General features: G+C 37.0%; 2 protein-coding genes across 2 annotated transcripts; one reads left to right on the forward strand and one right to left on the reverse strand.

Annotated features, from left to right (window-relative positions):
- Positions 1–1,588: 1,588 nt before the first annotated feature.
- On the reverse strand, positions 1,589–7,654 carry LOC112560329 (E3 ubiquitin-protein ligase ZNF598-like). Its single transcript, XM_025232125.1, has 6 exons — positions 7,336–7,654; positions 6,168–6,410; positions 5,687–5,898; positions 5,162–5,391; positions 4,695–4,773; positions 1,589–4,286 (listed from the first exon to the last, which is right to left on the reverse strand). The coding sequence occupies exons 1-6, from the start codon at positions 7,537–7,539 to the stop codon at positions 2,426–2,428; spliced, it is 2,829 nt and encodes a 942-aa protein (XP_025087910.1). The 5' UTR covers positions 7,540–7,654; the 3' UTR covers positions 1,589–2,425.
- A 172-nt stretch (positions 7,655–7,826) lies between these two features.
- LOC112560337 (synaptogyrin-2-like) lies at positions 7,827–16,892 on the forward strand. The gene is made up of 4 exons (XM_025232139.1): positions 7,827–7,986; positions 10,696–10,915; positions 11,300–11,451; positions 13,484–16,892. The coding sequence occupies exons 1-4, from the start codon at positions 7,873–7,875 to the stop codon at positions 13,676–13,678; spliced, it is 681 nt and encodes a 226-aa protein (XP_025087924.1). The 5' UTR covers positions 7,827–7,872; the 3' UTR covers positions 13,679–16,892.
- The last annotated feature ends 1,524 nt before the right edge of the window (positions 16,893–18,416 follow it).

The raw sequence follows: 18,416 nt of genomic DNA on the forward strand, positions 1-18,416 counted from the left end.
TTGGAACTCACTTCCAAGTAACATAAAATTTGCACCAAATTTAAATAGTTTTATGAACTCTGTAGGAGACACTAAAAAATTCATGCATTTGTTTTAAAGTTTTGATGAAAAATAAAGTAAGGCTGAGACCTAAAATACATTGATGAAGTATAATTAGGGGACACAAAAAGGCCATGAGGCTTTGGTAATTGAAACCAGTCTCTACTACTACTTAATAAGAAAAGAACACTACAGTCAACTGATGAAATTGAACAAGTCCTTCCACACCAGATGATACGGACTGCAAAGAATGTTCTTCTCTGAAGATGACATTGCTTTGTTCTTTTTTTTTCCTTTTCAGTCTTAAGGTGCTTTTGGAGGATAATGTGGTCACATCCATAGAAACCATGCTTGCAAAAGACGGTACTCTAAAATAATGTACACTAGTCTTGTATCTAAACCAATTATAAATTTAATTAAAATTTCAATTCAACTCATTTTAACCACCAACATATAAAGGGATATAAGTTTGTGATTTTAACAATATGAAGTCTGAAATTTAAGAGTTAGGTTGTTTTTCAAGACTGCTTCATATTTTCCTGCTCAGTAGTATTCTTAGATAATTTAATTGCTCCGTAAAATATTATAAATTCTCCAGAATGCAGTCAGTAAAAAGACTTTATTTGATATCCACAACCTCATGCAAAAATATAGGAATGTTTTCTGGTGTCATATTAGAAGTCGTACACCCATACAATCCCCCATCTTTACCTATATATTGAAAAATATCTCCAAAGGGAAACTGCAAATGCTCAGAAAACTAAAGCCAGGTACTACATAAACATTGATAAAGTTGCACTGTTAACTCTATATCAAGAATATAATTCCCAAAAATGAGTTGAAAAATACAATTAAAAAATTATTGTCATTAAAGTGAAGCAAACTTTTTTAAAAAGTGAGATACATGTAACTTTGTAAACATTTTTGATGGCCACATCAAGAATCTGGAACTAGGGTCTAGATGTGGCTTGAGTTTCAATTTTAATAAAATACTTTTACTAATTTTTTTAGGTCTAGATTTGTGCCAGCTGCTGATCAAGAACTGAAGTAGATTTTGTTTTAGGCATAGCATTGCCTCTCATTTGAATCATTATGCCTTGCTGCTGTTACTATCTTTCATATATCAAAGGTTAGGAGTATATCCAGACCATCCATGGTGCACTTTTATTAATAATAAGATTGACTAGGTGAACTTTTACTATTAAAACAAACTGATCAGAGCTCACAGATTGCTGCTATATGGTATATTAACAGACCTAGACCAGGGGCACAGTTGTTAGCACAAACAGTAATCTAGTTTATAAGCATCCAGCTAGCATGACTGGACAGGGCCTCTGGTCTTTGCATTAAATTTTGATAAAGCCAGTAGTCTTGCAGGAAGATACTTCAGACGGTTTTACTTGCACTTCTAAATTCAAGGACAGATGAAAGAGTTCTTGGCAATCATAAAAACTAATGAAAATCTGTTTCAGCAGTCCTATAGTGTGTACATGTATTGACATCTCTAACAAAAAGAAATTAAGGTTTACACAAAACACGGAAACCTTACTACCAAAAAAACCCTTTTATTGCATATTTTTCACATTCTTGTACAAATTATGTTCCTATTTTATGAACTGCACGCCACCCATTTGTGAGCATGAAAGACTGAATTACTTGACCACACAAACACTGACAGCAGGAAAAGATGGGAAATAAAATATCTTTTGTAATGCATAGACTGTCAAAAACAAATATATTACTTTTTGTGATAAAACCTATTTCATTTTCACAATGAAAAATTGTGCATGCAATAATTGTAGGACTTATAAAGACTAGGTAACAAATGCTAAAATTATGCCAAATCTACTAATATACGAGAAAAAACCCAAGCAGGTTACTAGGTGGTATTTAAAAGGCTATGTCAGTCTATTATAGACAAACTTGGAAAATAGCTTAAGTACATAGGAAACAAAACCTAAAACGTTTTTTCTTATAACTGAAAACATGCCACATGAGAATGAACACCCATATAAAATGTATGATACAGCACACAAAGCTTTCATATCTACAGCAACTTCATAAACCACTAAGCCATTTAGACAATGCATACTCAGTACTTTTTTCATTGAAAATGCATGCTTACTAGAGCTTCTCTAGCTTACCTTACAGAACCTTTTCACTATTAATGTGGATGGAGCAAACACGCAGTTCAGAATTCTTCTCTTAAGGTACTAGTTAATGCTATATTCAGTTTTACTATACATTCACATATAAAATGCTTGATAGAGTAGAATACATGATGTGCTGCAAGTTTTCCCTATTTTTTGTAAGAACATCTTCACAAAGTATACCTTTGAAAAAGTCTCCCCAAACATCCAGTTGTACAATTCTGCAACTCTAATGTTTATGTAGCTAATGTTAACTTTGATGGAGCAGACTGAGGGACACTGGCAGATGGGTGATCACTAGCTGCAAAGCTGGGGTGAGACACCATATGCGGAGTAAAATCTTTAACTGCGAGCAATTGGTAACAGACAGGGCATGAAAGTAAATGTGGATGGAGTCCTAGTGCCCCTGATGGGTGCTTGCATGCAAGCAACAGTTCTTGTTGCTTCAGAATGTCTGGTAAAAGAGCCACTAACTCTGGAAGAACACTACAGAAGTTTTCTTTTCCAAGCAAGTCTTGACACTGCTGAAGGTATTCCATAGCACTAATTTGACCTGACCTGAAATCCCCTGACAATTTACGAAACTTGTCAAGATCTGTGGCCTTCAACATCTGACGAATCTGCATGACAAGCTCACTGTTACGTTCAGCAATGTCAACTGGAGGCACAAACAGATGCATATTAAGCTTAACAGACATTGGAATACAAGCAGAACTACTACCTAATGATGACGCCAGACCTGGAGGAGCACGAGCCTGTGAAAGTGGTTTTTTGAGACCTGGGGGAGGCTTTGTAACTTTCTGCGTTTTTATAAACCCTGGCGGAGGGTCCGTTTTCTTGGAAATGGACTGTAAAGATGGAAAGTCATCATCTACAAAAATTTCTGGACTAGAAAATATCTCTTGGTTTTCTTTATCTTCCAAAACATTCAAGTTCTCAACAGCTATGGGGACCATCGGTGCTTCTGCTGATGTGAAATTACTTTCTTCGGGTTGCCAAGGGACTGAATTAGAAATATTATTATTTTGCTTCACATTTACTACTAACTTCTGCTGAGGACTGCTTTCACATTCTATGGTGCTATGCAACGTCTCTTCTAAAACCTGATCTGAAACCGCGACTTGTACATCTACTGTGAGAGTATCTGCTTTTACCGTGAAAGCATCTGCTTTAACACCATTTTCAACTACACTTTCACCTGTATCACCTTTGGCTTTCTGCTTTTTCTTTTTTTTCTTTGACTTTGAATCAGGACTACCACAGTCTTTTGTACCATTTATTTGTTTTTTGGGCAATGGCAAAGTCGAGCTTAAGGACATATTAGGTTTCTTTTTATCATCCATTTGTAACTTGTCTTCTCCCCACACAGCAGTGACAGTCTTAAGTGTAGGTACACCTCCTAGTAAGGGAAACTCGCGGTCATCACCTAAACCTTTGCTAAAGGAGGCAGATAGGGCTCTAAAGCCAGAGTTTTCACTTGGTTGCTTGAACGATGCCCTTGTAGATGCTGCCTTCTTTGAAGCATTTTTTTCATTTCCATCTTTTTGAGTTTTGGACCAGGCACCTAAGTTGACAAAATGAGGTCCATTTATCACTGATTTTTCTTTCCTCTCAACTCCAAGTGTCGGAAATTCCTCTCCTGAAGAAAACAAAGGTGCAGACCATTTTTGACCTGACCCATTTTTTGTAAAAGATGCCTGTTTGTTTGCAACAGGTCGTGCTTCTCTTAACCTACTGGGCTGTGTAGGCTCTGCAGACCCTGTGACAGTGGCAGCTACATGGGAAAAATTAACAGCTGCATTGGAAGCAACACGTGGAGTGGGTTTCTTCTGCACTGGATGAGTAGGCACAGAAGCAAGTGCTCCAACTGGTGGTGAATGCTTTTGTGCCAAAAGAGATGGGAAATCCTCTTGGGGATCTGCTCGTTCTTTAATTGGGGGCTGGTACACAGGAACTGGTGGTGTGTTTGAAAGGGATGGAAAATCCTCTTCTAAAATGGGCATGCGTGGTGTTTGAACACTGTTATTACCAAGACTGCTTTCTTTTGATGCTTGCTTGTTATCTGGTCTTTCCCGAACATCATGATGCATTTCAGCCCTGTGGTAAACAAATTAAAAAAAAAAAAGTTTCTACAAAAGCGAAGCTCATGCACCGAGAAGTACTTCTGAAAATCCAACTAAGTGCAAAATTGTTTTGAAATTATTGCCTTACATGTAAGTTATCAACATCATTCCCTCCCATTTAAAAAATATGTCTTCAAAACTATTGGAATTAAGTTATTACATCTGCCATATACAAAAGAAATTAAAGTCCATACACTGTAGATATGGCAATGCAGGCACAGGCTTGGGATCAGTGTCCAAGGCCCTTACTTTTACACACTGATGATTACTTCTTCTGTGGTTTAAACTTGTTTGATGGGACTGTACGGCTTGCTGCCTCCCTGTTCACACATAGGTATAAAGAAAAAGATTTCTGCAAAATCTTTTCTCTTGTATATCTTACCTTTTGTAACCAGCACCATGCCTCTGAGTCCTTCCACTTGACGCACTGACTTCTTCAAAGTCCTCTGAGGTAATCATACCTAAAATGTAAAGGTACATGGTTATATATCTTGCTTTAAGTGTGGTAATTCTGGTGACTTCTGTTGCAAGAGAATAGAAACAGATAGCATGTTTTTACAGAACATAAATCCTTAAACTATTTTCTGTTGATGATTTCAAACAAATCATACACAATCATGGCATCAAACCAAGAGCACTGCAATCCCATGTGTGAGACATTATCTAGACATTTATTTCAAACATGCTAATATAGCAGACCATACATAATCGTCATGCTTTAGAACAAAACTTGGCAAAAGTAAGCCTTCTTCTTTTCTCTGACACCTCTCATCTGCCTCGGAAATTATGGGAAAACAAAAAATAGTTTAAGTATTCTACATCAAGACACGTTGGAAAAAGAGACCTTACTGTTATCACGTCCTCGCCTTCGTGGCGCAACCTGGAAATGAAGGTCAATGGTGCGCAGTTCTTTGGCTTCGGCCTTAGACCTTTTCCCCATGTGGTCTGATGTCTTATGTGCTTTTAAATCAATCTCACTATTGAAAGCATGAGTGAAACGAGCATCTGGGCTGGCGCACACACCCTCTTCACACAAAAAGTGCTTGGCACGGAAGTGGGCTTTCAGATCTTCATAGTCACTAAAAATAAAGCAGCATAAGAGAACAACTGTTTATGCTATATAAAATTATAAGAATGTGGAAGAAAAAAATAAAGCAAGCCTCCTGAAAACTTAGCAATCAATTCAGCGTAGCTAAAAGATCATGCAGATCCATATTAATGCTAATTTCAAATGATAGGTCATAAAATGGAAGCTGCAAGTGCAGTATGATGACCAGGAAAATACAGTGAAATAAGTGAAAAGACAGTCTGAAACAGTAAATGAATACCAAGCACACAGAAAGAAACCTGACTAAAAAGTATTAAATATCATACTTGTAATACTCATTGCTGTTCAAAGCATCACAGAACTGACAATAGAAATGATCCTTTCTCAAATGACGAAGCAATTCATCGCTGTCCATGTAACGGTCATCACAGAAACGACAAAGAGGATGACCCCGATAGGAAGTGTTGTCAGCATCTCCTGACCGCCGATGCGTTGCTAGGTCTTTACGGCTATAAAACTTGCGTTCAAATGGAAAAATCTGTGAAATAAGCATCAACCATTAGTACTCAAAAATATATTCCTCATAGCTCCCCCCTATATAATAATAATAAAAAAAAAAACCAAACAAACGAAAGATATTTTAAGAATACGTAAAACTGACGGATAATAAAGCTATCAAGATAATGTAATCTAAATATACTTATCTATATATAGGAAGAAAATCTAAAAATCCATTAAGCTGTTTCTTTCAAAATAAAAACCTACTTCATCTCCCATAAAGTTAAAAGGAGATGAGTCTAGACATACCTTCAAATGACTCACACAGAGATCACATGCAAACACACTATGTGATCGCTTCATATGGGTCTCTAGTTGGTGAAAGGTGTCAAAGAGAGGACTTTTATCACATACACGACAACAGTTCTCCAACAAAATATCATAAGCCTCCTCAACATCTTCATTCTCAAAGAGAATCTTGAACTGGCGATTTGGTATACACTGCCTTCGATCAACACTTTCATATTTTTTCTTCTCTGTAAGAAACACAACCTGAAAAATATTTTTAAAAAATACATTATGCCAATGAAACAAAGGTTTGTTATCACATCAAATAATGCAGCAATCTCACCACAACACCTGATGTACAAAAGAAATGCCTAAGTTAGGGTTACCAATCATATATTTCTAATGCACTGTTTCACTTTAATCATTCTTACTTTTCTTTCTTTACAGTTGTATTTTCTGTTTGCCAAATAATAAACTGAAAATCAACTAAGACACATTTACGTGCATTTTTATACAAGTGTTTCCTCAGCATTTTGCTATGCTACTGCTAGCATTATATTAAATCTAAATTCTTCTCATACCTATAAATCCATGTTGTCTATTTCTTCAGTCTTTTCTTTTTTTTTTTTTTTTTATTAATTTCACTTATTTTCTATTTCCAAAGCCTGACATTGACTGGCATCAAGATTTACTGACCAGATAATGCAACTCATCCTTCATGTTAGCAATATTACTAGATTTGAAAGGAAATTAATTTGCTTTTAGATATGGCTTTACCAGGAAAATTATGCTCAAGAATGACTATGAGCATGCATTCCAGAGAACAGATTGTAAAGCAATTTTGGGTGCTTCCAAGAGAGCATTTCTAAGTGACATGTCTTGTCTACAAGAACGACCTTCTCTATAGAGTGACGACAAAAGATAAAGAAATGAGGACAACGGTTCAACAGCTGCACACGACAATCTTTTTATCCCTACTTAGAACTGTTGAACTGCCACAATTAAAAATAAAGTAAAACTGCATAAAATGATCACGATTTCATTAGCTTATCATGTGACTATTTGACTAACATGCATATAGTAAACTCTTTTCCCTCCCAATCAGTTTTCCATTCTGAACTGTAAAATACTTTTTTTAAAAACGACTGCTGCCACAACTTAGAAATGAAATATTTAAATTAGTTATTACTTGTGGTAAATCGCCTCGACAAATGGGGCAATACATCTGACCGCAAAGAACTCGCATGCGTGTTGAACACCTGTAACAGATTGGATGGTCGCAAACTCCGATGGCATAAATGTCCATCCTGTCGTGGCAGACGGAACACATTGAGTCTCCTACACTTTCTGTTCTTTCCCGGCGCGACATTTTCAAAGAAAAGTTGCTATTCATGTACAAACAGTATTAACAGCACAGTGAAAATTCACTATCATATAACACCGCTCGAGGTAATCACGTCAACCAAAGACCTCGGCCATTTTATAGTAGTCGGTGTTTCCGGTTAATGGTGCAATAACTTCACTGGGTCTATTCTAAATTTAGCATTGAAGCTTAAAAAATTTCAAACTGACTTCTGTACGATCACATTTTAAATACTATGGTATATTTCAGGCTCTTTTATTGTTCTTAATATTCTTTTTTCTTTTTATTACATTTCGTAAATTCAGTGCGAGTCGTGTGTGACGTCACAGTCATATTCGCATAGTCAATGACTGTTTCTGCATCATGTCGACAGAAGTTGGGTCCGGTGGCGCTTATGGTGCTGGCAAGGCTGGCGCGCCTTTTGACCCGTTAACGTACATTAAAAAACCACAAGTGATACTTAGATTAGCTAGTCTGGTAAGTTAACTCCAGTCATTTCACTTCGTTTTGCTAGGCTTGAGTTACACTTAGTACTTACTCCATTAGTGGCATTTCACTGCTCTGCCGTGTTTTGCGTTAGGCTTGCAACAATTTACTTATTCATAATCAATGCTAGGTCAATGTCGCTTTACTTCCTTTATTAACATGTTGCTCCCGAGCGATGTATGACAGCAGTTAGTCCATTAATCTGATTTAAGCTTTTAAAACTGTTGTTAGTGTATGTTAGGTGTCACAATAGAAACCGCGTCATTGTACAAACGTCACATGACATTTACAAGACCCTGATCCAAATTCATTGATCGAACTCACATTACAATTCGTTACAAGGAAATTGTTGTATTATTATTATTGCTGTGTTCATTGTAAGTTGTTTGGTGGGAGAGTTCACTTTAGAACATCATTTTTGATTATTTCATTAGCTCCTCTACATGATATTTTCTGTAGATAAACCACTATGGCTTGTGTCTGTCATCCAATGGTAATTAGAGTAGATATTTTAATCAGCGTGTAAAGTTTATCACATGCAGTAGAAGGAGAGCTTATGTGCAGGATTTGATGTACCTTAAATAATTGGTAAATAATTGTTTTGACTTAGTATTTTTATACAATTATATTTGCAGTGTAGCTAAAAACTGTGAGTTTTGTTAAACTTATCAGATAATTTGTGTATGTTTTGTCACCATTTTATTTAGCTACATGTATTCAGCAGATTGCTCACAATTTCCTCAACATCAAGTATGAACTGATTGCCCAATTTTAGAGATTATCCTTCACAGTACAAATTTCCTGTTGTTTTGATATTTTTGTGTCTTGTTGTAAGAGCTAATTGAAGATGGGAAAATACTGTTTAGTGTCTACCGTCAATACACTCTTACAATAAAGATGGATTAGTTTCCATAGCAGCAGTTAAAAGATTCACTGTTCATATTCTGTGGAATAATCTACATAGTCTGACTTTTTTTTTTTATGGTTAATTGATCGACACAGTAGAAAGCAAGGCAAAGGATGTCGGAACCATATTGGCCAACTGAAGGGGGCTTCTCAAAACAGGATTATTTTAAGCATAATAAATCAATTGTTTTATGACTTTTGGTTATGAAGCAAGGCAAAAAGATAACTAACACAGGGCTCAAGGAGAGTTTTGGAAGTTTAAAAAAGTCGTGGATTTTGACAGTTTTGCAGTGCACTGTTTCATTATCTGCAAACCATCAGGCTGATTTTAATTTTATTGTTACTTCTGTAAAGATTTTTATAGCTTGGTTTGGGTTTTTTTTTTAACGCTTATTATAATTGACTCTCACTTGTGTGAATATGTACGAACACTCTGATAAATACATAGATATCAAGATATTTACAGATTTAGATGTTTATAAAATTTTGTTTCAGTTGCCATTTATTTGACAAAAAAAGCAGCAACTCATGATGCTACAGATCTCTTATAAATATCATTATGTTCTGTTTTTACATTCCATTGGTGAAAGTAACTGTGTAGAAAATGTTAGGTGTTTGGAAAGAAGTCAGGAGTTCCCATCTGTATGAGTCCTGCAGTTTTGATTTATTATTTTTGGTTTTGATAAGGTAATGAAACAAATTTTCTTTGAGATTTAGCAGTACTATTATAATCTTCAGCTTTTTTTCCTAGAAAAAATGTGTACTTGTGCCTAGAATCATAATATTCTTTAAACTTTTGATAGAGTTATACATTGATTTATTTATTTGTTATTTTTAAGATTAGAATGTTCTAAATTCATCCACTAATATGGCTTTAAACTTCTTAAATCCATGGGTTGGTTTTAATTACAGTAGGTTAAAAGTAAGGGTTCAGGTTAAGTGACGATATCTACAGATTGATTTTTGTTCTTATATATGACAATCTAAACTGTGATAAACTATAAATAATGCTATATTTAAGTTTGTGTTGATTATCAATATTTGTAGTGTAGCAAAACAAGAAAACCCACATAGAGAGACCTCAACCTACACCTTACATTCAATTTATCTGATTTTAGGAATCTAGCCAATATTATAAAATCAGTCACTGCACATTATTCCACATAACAAGATGGATAATATCATATAAGATACTTATATCATATATACCACAGAGTTAAACTAATATGAGTATGAAGGTTTATGGTGCAAAAGTCTTGTTAAAGAATTGATCAGGTGATTTTTGGTACAGGCAGCTCATCCATCACCTGCTGGAAACATAGCTAACATGGTTTTGCACTTCATCAACTAACAGAGCTAGCACAAAGAGACTTTTAATAATTAAAAAATGTGAATAATTTACTACTTTATTTTTATATAGGGTGCATTCAGATTTTTGAACACAAGCACAAAAGTGACTTGGCGTTATAGTTTTTGATTCTCATGAAACTTGCATCTTTGTTTACCCCAACTAAGGGAAGTTACTCACAGGTGATGTGAACCTTTCAAAACTCATAATCATTAATGAGACAAGTTACATCCCAGAAGTAATCTTGGATCTGTAACGTTTCTGTTTTTACAGCGTAAAGACACATAAACCAAATTTGACCGTGTGCTGTTTCAGTAGAAGGTGGAAATATATTTCTTGTGGAAAGTCAAGGAAGTAGAGGATTTGTTTATGCTTAAGTAAGAAGAGCAATCTACAAGTTGCTCTGTTGTGTTTGGTCTGTAGAGCCCTGTTTATTTAATTTGCAGTTGTTTGCCATTGTGGTGTTCGGCTGCATATCATCAGGAGCCTGGTATGCCGGCAACTGTCTGATGAATGATGATACCAATGCCTGTGGTTATGGAACAGGAATTGGTGTTCTTGCATTTCTGCTCTGTCTTGCTTTTCTTATGGTGGACGCCTTGTTTGACAATTTGAGCAATGTCCAGCATAGGAAATATGCTGTGCTGGCTGACCTTGGTTCATCAGGTGAGTTGCAATAAAAGGCACTATAAGCGTATGCTCCATGAAATTTATATGTATTTGTAATTAGTTGTGACTATTCAAGAAAAAGTCTTGGACCTTTATGCAAATTAACTATTGTTGGTCAGAGGGTGTGGCACAGAACTTTATCCGTTTGATGAGCCGTGATAGCTAAAGGTTGGCCAAGAGAAGGTGTGAAAATGTCAGGTGTCATACTGTGGGTGCAGACTGCACACTATGTTAGAGGGATGCTTTGGGCTACTGTCTCAGTATTTTTTTGTCAGTAACAATATTTAACATGCTTATTTCTCCTATGCATATAAAGTTAAGACATATGTACTGTCTGTGTTTGGTCTCAGAAGAGAACTTTGCAAACTTTCTTTATTTCAGCCTTGTGGACATTCTTGTGGTTTGTTGGATTTTGCTACATGACTGATCAGTGGAGAAAGACTGTTCCGTCACCAGAACTTCATATAACGACAAATGACAGAAACAACATTCAGGCAGCCATTGCATTCTCCTTTTTCTCCATTTTCACCTGGGTAAGTTCTAAAGGCTTCATCAAATTAATATGAAGAAGTGGAGGGAATTGTGCATTTTTTTCAACCTTATTTAATCAAAAAGTTATACTACTCCAACTCCTAAACATTTCACCAGCTATGGTCTACTGTGCCTTTTGTGAAAATTATTCAGCAGAGATGGTTTTATGAATGGTGATCTTACTGTCTGCTTGCAACATGGATCACATTACTGTCAATGCTGTCAGCTGCACTTAATACACTCAGATATATTTTTCCTATGGACTGCACTTATTTTGTGGTAGTTACGGGCACTAAATCTGTGGCAGCGATTTTGAAGTATGAGTATTTCAAGCCTTTTGTTCACCGTATACTTCCAAATTTTGGTTCCACCATCTGCCATTTGGACCTGCAGTATCATGTATGGAGATAATACACATCTCCTAGCATCTGGCCTTGTTCTCAGTTCCAAGCAGGTCTGCACCACCAAACAATGAGCAGTAAACTGTGAAAGCCTGAATGTCCACCAGCTGAAAATGAACACTGACCTCACAACAAAATTGAAATGTTTGCTATCCTTTACTACTTTTCACTGGAGTAAATGTTTTTCCTTCCCAAATGTTTATGTCTAGATTGATGTTGTGCTAAATGTAATACTCCGCTCTCTATTGGAAACAGCTGCACGTGGCATCTGTTTCCAGGGCTGGCTGCTTGCCGTAATATAGCCTTAGCTGCTGACACGGCGTAAAACACCAATTTCCCCCTCCCCTCCTCTATTGATTTTATAACTTGCTACTCAACACAATTCGAAGGGATTAGAATATAGGAGTTGCCCACAACTGAAAAGCAGTCTGTAAAAAGCACTAAATTCTGCTCCTAGTGAATGGTGGACTGTGGTGGTCTGAGCATGGGGCTTAGCTTTGTAAATTGAACTTTGGTCACCAGATGGGATGGAGACAGAGGCTCTATTCGGGTGGCAGATTTAAACACTACTGCCTCTAATACTAACAGTGTTCTCAGCAAAGCCATCTGTTTAGATGTGAGCCCAGGTGCTGCTGGGGTAGCAGATCCTGGATCATTTCAAGTGTGAGTGTTCTTAAAAGTTTTGATGTTTGCACTCCCTTGGCTTCAAGTCCTGGAACTGGAGTTCCGATTTGTGGGGAAAGTTTTCCTGACAACCAGAAAGTTGGAGTGGCCAGCGGGTCTGGTTCTAACAGGTCTGTGAGTTACCTTAGAAGGTGGTTTTTGTTTTGGTGCTTAACCTGGTATTTGGTAGTGGACTGCAGAGTTGAGACTGCTGGGCATTATTGAGTGGAAGCCTCTTTAGAATTTCCCCCGTGGGGTGTGGTTTGGTAGTCTCGTTTGATCTCCAGGGGTGGAAAATATGCATTCGGTCAAGCATTTTTCTGTCATTGAGCCAGTGCTCTATGGGGTTAAGATATGCTTCAGAAAAGGTCTTATGGCTTCAGTGTATACTTGAATTACAAAGGAATGTTCTGGAATTATTTTAAGTTCCTCTTCTATTTAAAAAACATTGTAGTATGCCAATGAAATGTTACGTCGTGATTGGTGTATTACTTTGTCTAATAAGCGTTGCTAATTATCATATATTTAACATAATGCTAGCATGTAAGAGTACTGTCATTTATTGTAAATACCGCCCAAAAAGTCAAGTTACAAGTAAATTAGGATGCTGATGGTGTGTGTAGAAATATGTTTAGTTAATTCCTTGTTACTCCTCGAGGAGGTCCACTGGATAGTCAGGACACTGGGTTAGACACTGGGTTGTCTTGTGCATAATCCAGTCTATGACCATCAGGAAGATTGTTGGTGATAGTATGCAACCCAAGAACTCTTGTTATTAGGAGTAAAATTATATCTTGTGTAGTGTACTGAAACAAAAGTCAGATGTTATACTCATCTGACAGGTTCAGACATGCTATAGTCATCAAAATTTGATAAATGCTTTGTTCATTCTGTTTATTTTGTAGATGTGTTATGAGGAAACCGGTGAAGGAGCTCAGTTAATTGAGAAGTAGTATTCTTTTCTTGACAGGGTGCTCTGACATTCTTGGCTGTGCGTCGCTACCGTTTGGGTGGACAAGAGGCATTTAACTCTGGATTTGATCAAGAGCAGAATGCTTCCTCTCCCTATTCATCTTTTCCTGGCAGTGACAGTGGGGATCCCTACCAGCAGCCTCCATTCAGCCAGCAAAAGGAAACCCCAGACTACCAGCCTCCAACCTACTGATGACATAGAAGTGACAGAATCTTCACTCAAAATCTGTTTTTGATGCACATCACTCTTCATTCATCTTTCCCCTCCTGTCTGTCTCTCTCTCTCTGTCTCTCTTCCTCTTCTTAGCTTTTTTGCTGTTATCTTATACAGCCCATCCCTAAGAATATGCACTAGTGAGCTTGAAGTGAAGGAGAATGTATTGGTTCACAGTTCCCTGTTGACGTAAGGCCAATCACAGCTTTACCTCCCTGTGGATCATCTCTTGGCATCAGCAATAATTCTTGATGCTCCTAGCCACTTGTGCAGATTCTGGTGATGCTAGTTCATTCATTGTAGGTGTGCGTATTTACAGTGAAGTTAATGTTCTGATGCTTGATAAAAGGCAAGTAGATGATAAGTGGCTTTAGAGAGGGTAACTGACCAGACTAGAAAGCAGGGTAGTTATTGGTTGTCCTAGTAGTCAAGTTGGTGTGATGTAGCTTATCTGGTAGGTTTCAAGTTAATTACAGTTTTGTGTCTTTTGTCACCTGTCCTCAGAACTAGCAGTCACTAGATTTCTTCCATTGACATATTCTGTGCCCATTCAGTCAGATTCATTTGTTTTTTGAATTTTGTCGTTTATTTTCAAAGGCTGTTGAACATGAGCTCTCTGATATGAGTGTCAAATGCTTGCCCTTTAAAAAGAAGAAAGGAAAAGAAAATTTGAAGCTGTGATCTGTTCGATCAGTTCTATTACAGCAAAATTTTCCATCAAAATTTACTATACAAAGTTTCTTTAAAATGTTCTTTAGGAATCCGGGTTCTTGTAAAGCATCTGTATTACAGGTTGCTGGGCTGCACTCTCACAATGGAAAAAGGTAATCAGATTAGGGCATACTTGTAGCAAACATTGCAAACAAATTTGATTAGGAGGACATCGGATTCCTAGCAAGAGCAGCATGACAGTAGTCATTCGCGAATAAAAAACCGAATGAGTGTGTTGCATTTCTAAGAAATTTTATGATTAAAGACCTGTAGTTTTTTTTTTAATTTTTGAACCAGACAGTGAGGACACATTATGCAGACTTCTTTTTGTGATCAACTGTTAGACTCTTAGCTTAAAAGTAGTATTTCTATGTGTAAAAGTAGTTTCTCCAAATAATAGAAAATAAGTACAAGTTTTCAAGTTTTGAAAGCAAACAAACTTTGAGTGATCTGCGCAAATGATCGAGTTGTAGGTACAAAGAGCAACATTTCTTGCTGTGTTTTCCTTATTTTGTTTTATTTGACATTTTACTGCATTACCTTCTGGATGCATAGTTCAGGGACTTTAACCTGCCTCATCCATTAGCTGCTGTGCTGTTGCAAAAATCCAAAATTTCTCCAGATTCTTTAGTTACTTTAGAAACTTTCACCATTGTGATTTTTTTTTTTGTTCCTTTGTAACAATAATAAAACCTAATATCCTAGTTTTTTAGTGATACACTGAATAAAACATTTGAAAATCAATTTCAGTTGAACTGGGTGGCCCTTGAAAAAATTAAGTTTTCTTTTTCTGCAGCAGCTGGTCTTGTGGACCATAGGCATACTGAAGGGGGATGGTATGTGTGTGTGTGTGCAATAACAAGAGATGAGAAGGGTTGTATGGGAGAAAAGTAGGTCATGTGGGTGGGTGGGTAAGTTCACATGAGCAAGATCGCAAATTTGGTATTTCATATTTATATGGCATATAAAGGTATTTGGCATATCATTCAGTTCTGGGTACTAATGAATTTAATCTGTGCTAAGAAGTGCTGGAAAAAGTGCCACTCCAACCTGCTAAGCTGGTGTAGATTTTATTTGTTGAAGATCAGATTTGTTCTAATGATGTGCTTGGATTGTAGCATGAAACTATCAGCAGCATTTATGAAAGCTAAACTTGCCTTCATCTGTCAGAATCTTGTTGATTATTTTCCTCACTGCTGTTCACCCTGAAGATTCAGGGGCTTTGATTCATATAGAGTCCATTTCAAGACTTTATCAATTTGCTAGACACATCAACAGCTAAGTTATTTTCCACCAAGTTACCCGTGGAGCAGTAATAAATACTTTTAGAATGTGGTCATTTTGTGTTAGCATTTCTTGCCATCCAGTCACATGTGCACCCTACTTCAGATTTCATTGCTTGATATTTATACATGGGGTGGGAGGCAGCAGCAAGGGTAGTTCATGCTTTGAGTAAACTCAGTTTTGATTTTGTTTTTTTGTTGGTGATTCTTAAGGTATGCTAAACTGCATAATTTGTGGGTTTATGAATTTTTTTCAAGATCATTAGATCTGCTGGGTTATCTAATTAACTAATTAGGTGCCATTTTGATTGCTGTTACTCATGTATATTTTCTACCATTTTCTTTTTCATTCTATTGAGTGAGTGAATAAAATTTGGTTGTCAGATAAGAATGCTCATCTATTTATAAAGAAAGGCTGTTTCCCCCTTATGGATTCATATTATAAGAAAGGCTGCATTTCCTGATTCTTGTTTCTATGTGTATAGTCAAATAAAGCTGAACTCAGTGTGCATGTACAACTCTACTGCAGTAAACTGATGAAAGCTTATAGTTCTGTGTGTATATAGTTCAAAACTATCCTTGTATGCAAGATTTTATGTGTAACAGTTTGTGTCCTAGAGCTGGTTAAAGTTTGGATCATAAAATCAATAAGCCAGATCACCTTGATGCATTATATGAAAGTGTTATTGATGAGGCTAAGTCCTTCATCTTTTGTTACCAGTCTATTCTTAAGGAAGTGAAGGTACAGAATTATCAAACATTTTACAAAAGCTTTCAAATTCAGCAATATGAAAGATAACTGCCAGCATTCCGTGTGTGTTGTGACTGGGAGTATGTCTTTAACAGATTTTTAAACTTTTTAAAAAGCGTTATCTGAAAACACTGATTGAGGCTAGTGTAGCTTTTAAAACAAACCTTTCATTTGTTACACATTGATTTAATTGCGTTGTGGTGCATTACACCTTTCAGTTGTACAAAATCATTCTTTGTTCCAATGATCTCTTTAATTTTTATTATTTTTCAATTCATTATTAATTTTACTTGAATAATTTTTCGATGATCGAGGCTTTTGATGATTCAGCGTGCAATGCTAAGCTGTTAAGCACTCTAGTTACTGTTGTGCTTTTGAAACTATGTATCACTTGCTGTTGTGAATACTTCACTGTGATGAGACTGAATAAACTATATCCACTGCCTGATTATAGTGTTCCCAACCCATCTTGTGAATGGCTTTGTCTTTGAAATGCAAATCACTTAGGCACTCATCGACCTACTGCAAGATGCAAGTGGCTTGCACATTTTTCTCCTATCTGCTCTTTTCACATTAACGTTTATTCTTTCACATGGCTGAAGATACACCAAACAATTTTTACATAAATTTAGATAAATTGATGTACTGGTTTTAAAACAATAGTCAATGGATGGTAAAATAGTAAAGTACATCAATAATTTTCTGTGGTACCAACGATGTATGACATCCCATGGGGAGGATGCACTTGATTACGAAATGCAATGCCTCTCTGCACATTGTTAAAATCTTATGACACGTGTCTGGAGCAAACAGAAAAGACGAAAATCTGACCAAGTGGATGCATCCGAAAATGAAGCATAAAGGGAGAACCGAGGATGCAACGGCTCTAGTCGTCCTTGTGACCAAGGGAGAAAGCCAAGAGATCTGAAAAGCAACTTGTCTCCCTTGCGAGTTATAGCCGCGTTAGGCAGGATGCCGCGTACTATATTGCCAGGAGCAGAGAATATATTTCATATTTTCACTGCTCGTGTTAGTCGGTCGAATCCCTCTGCCTTGTGGAATGAGTCAAACCATGTGATTCGTTGTTTTGGTAACTAAATTTTCTTAAAGTAAGGACTACGAGTGAAGCTAGCTAGTGACAGCTACCGCGGTCAGGTGTGGGTGCGCCGTAGTCGTTTGATATTATTTGAAAATATAGGTTTCTGCCTTAAGGACGTAATAGTTTTGACGTACGTCAGTAGAACAGTTTCAGTTCACTAGGTACAACTACGTACACAAACCGGTGTGGGAGTGGACGAGCAGCTATTATCCCACCACGGACTTGTATCATACACGTCCATGATCACAAAAACAACACAATAAAGTGGCACATTATTTTAGGGTGGCATGCCCTATATGTAACTTCGCTCCTGCTGTAAAAGCTTTCAGAGCGATTTATCCTAACGGTAGGCAATAAGCAAAATACAGCATGAAGCAGTGTCATTGTATTCATACCTAATGACACCGAAAGAGCTTTTGTGCCCAACAATGCTCGAACTGTCTACAAACCCGAGACAGGAAAAGTCTCACAAGTGTGATATGTGCTTCGCCATTGATTCACCACATGTCTGTCTGTAGGCTGAGCTGAAGGTGGTTTCAGCAACTTACCACTGAAGGTCAAACGCTTGACCTTGTCACCTGTAGCACAATAGAGAACACGGCCACCTCCGGTTTGACTGTCGACTATCCTCCTGGGAGACAGTTGCAACACGTGGTGAGAGCGTGCCCTGCGCCCCTAAGAACAGACTCGACCTTCTAAGCTGACGGACGTTATGTCCTAAATGTTTCTCCTCCTCGTCGCTCGATCGTCTCAGCAGCACATCAAAAAACATATGTAGCAGGGTTTTGTAAAAGCGCTCTTTTCTGGCCTCCAGATCGCAAACAAAGCGAGTCAACTTTTATGCATAGTATAATGTTCAGATTTCCTCCATTT

Source organism: Pomacea canaliculata, linkage group LG1, assembly GCF_003073045.1.
Source record: "Pomacea canaliculata isolate SZHN2017 linkage group LG1, ASM307304v1, whole genome shotgun sequence".
Taxonomy (NCBI): domain Eukaryota; kingdom Metazoa; phylum Mollusca; class Gastropoda; order Architaenioglossa; family Ampullariidae; genus Pomacea; species Pomacea canaliculata.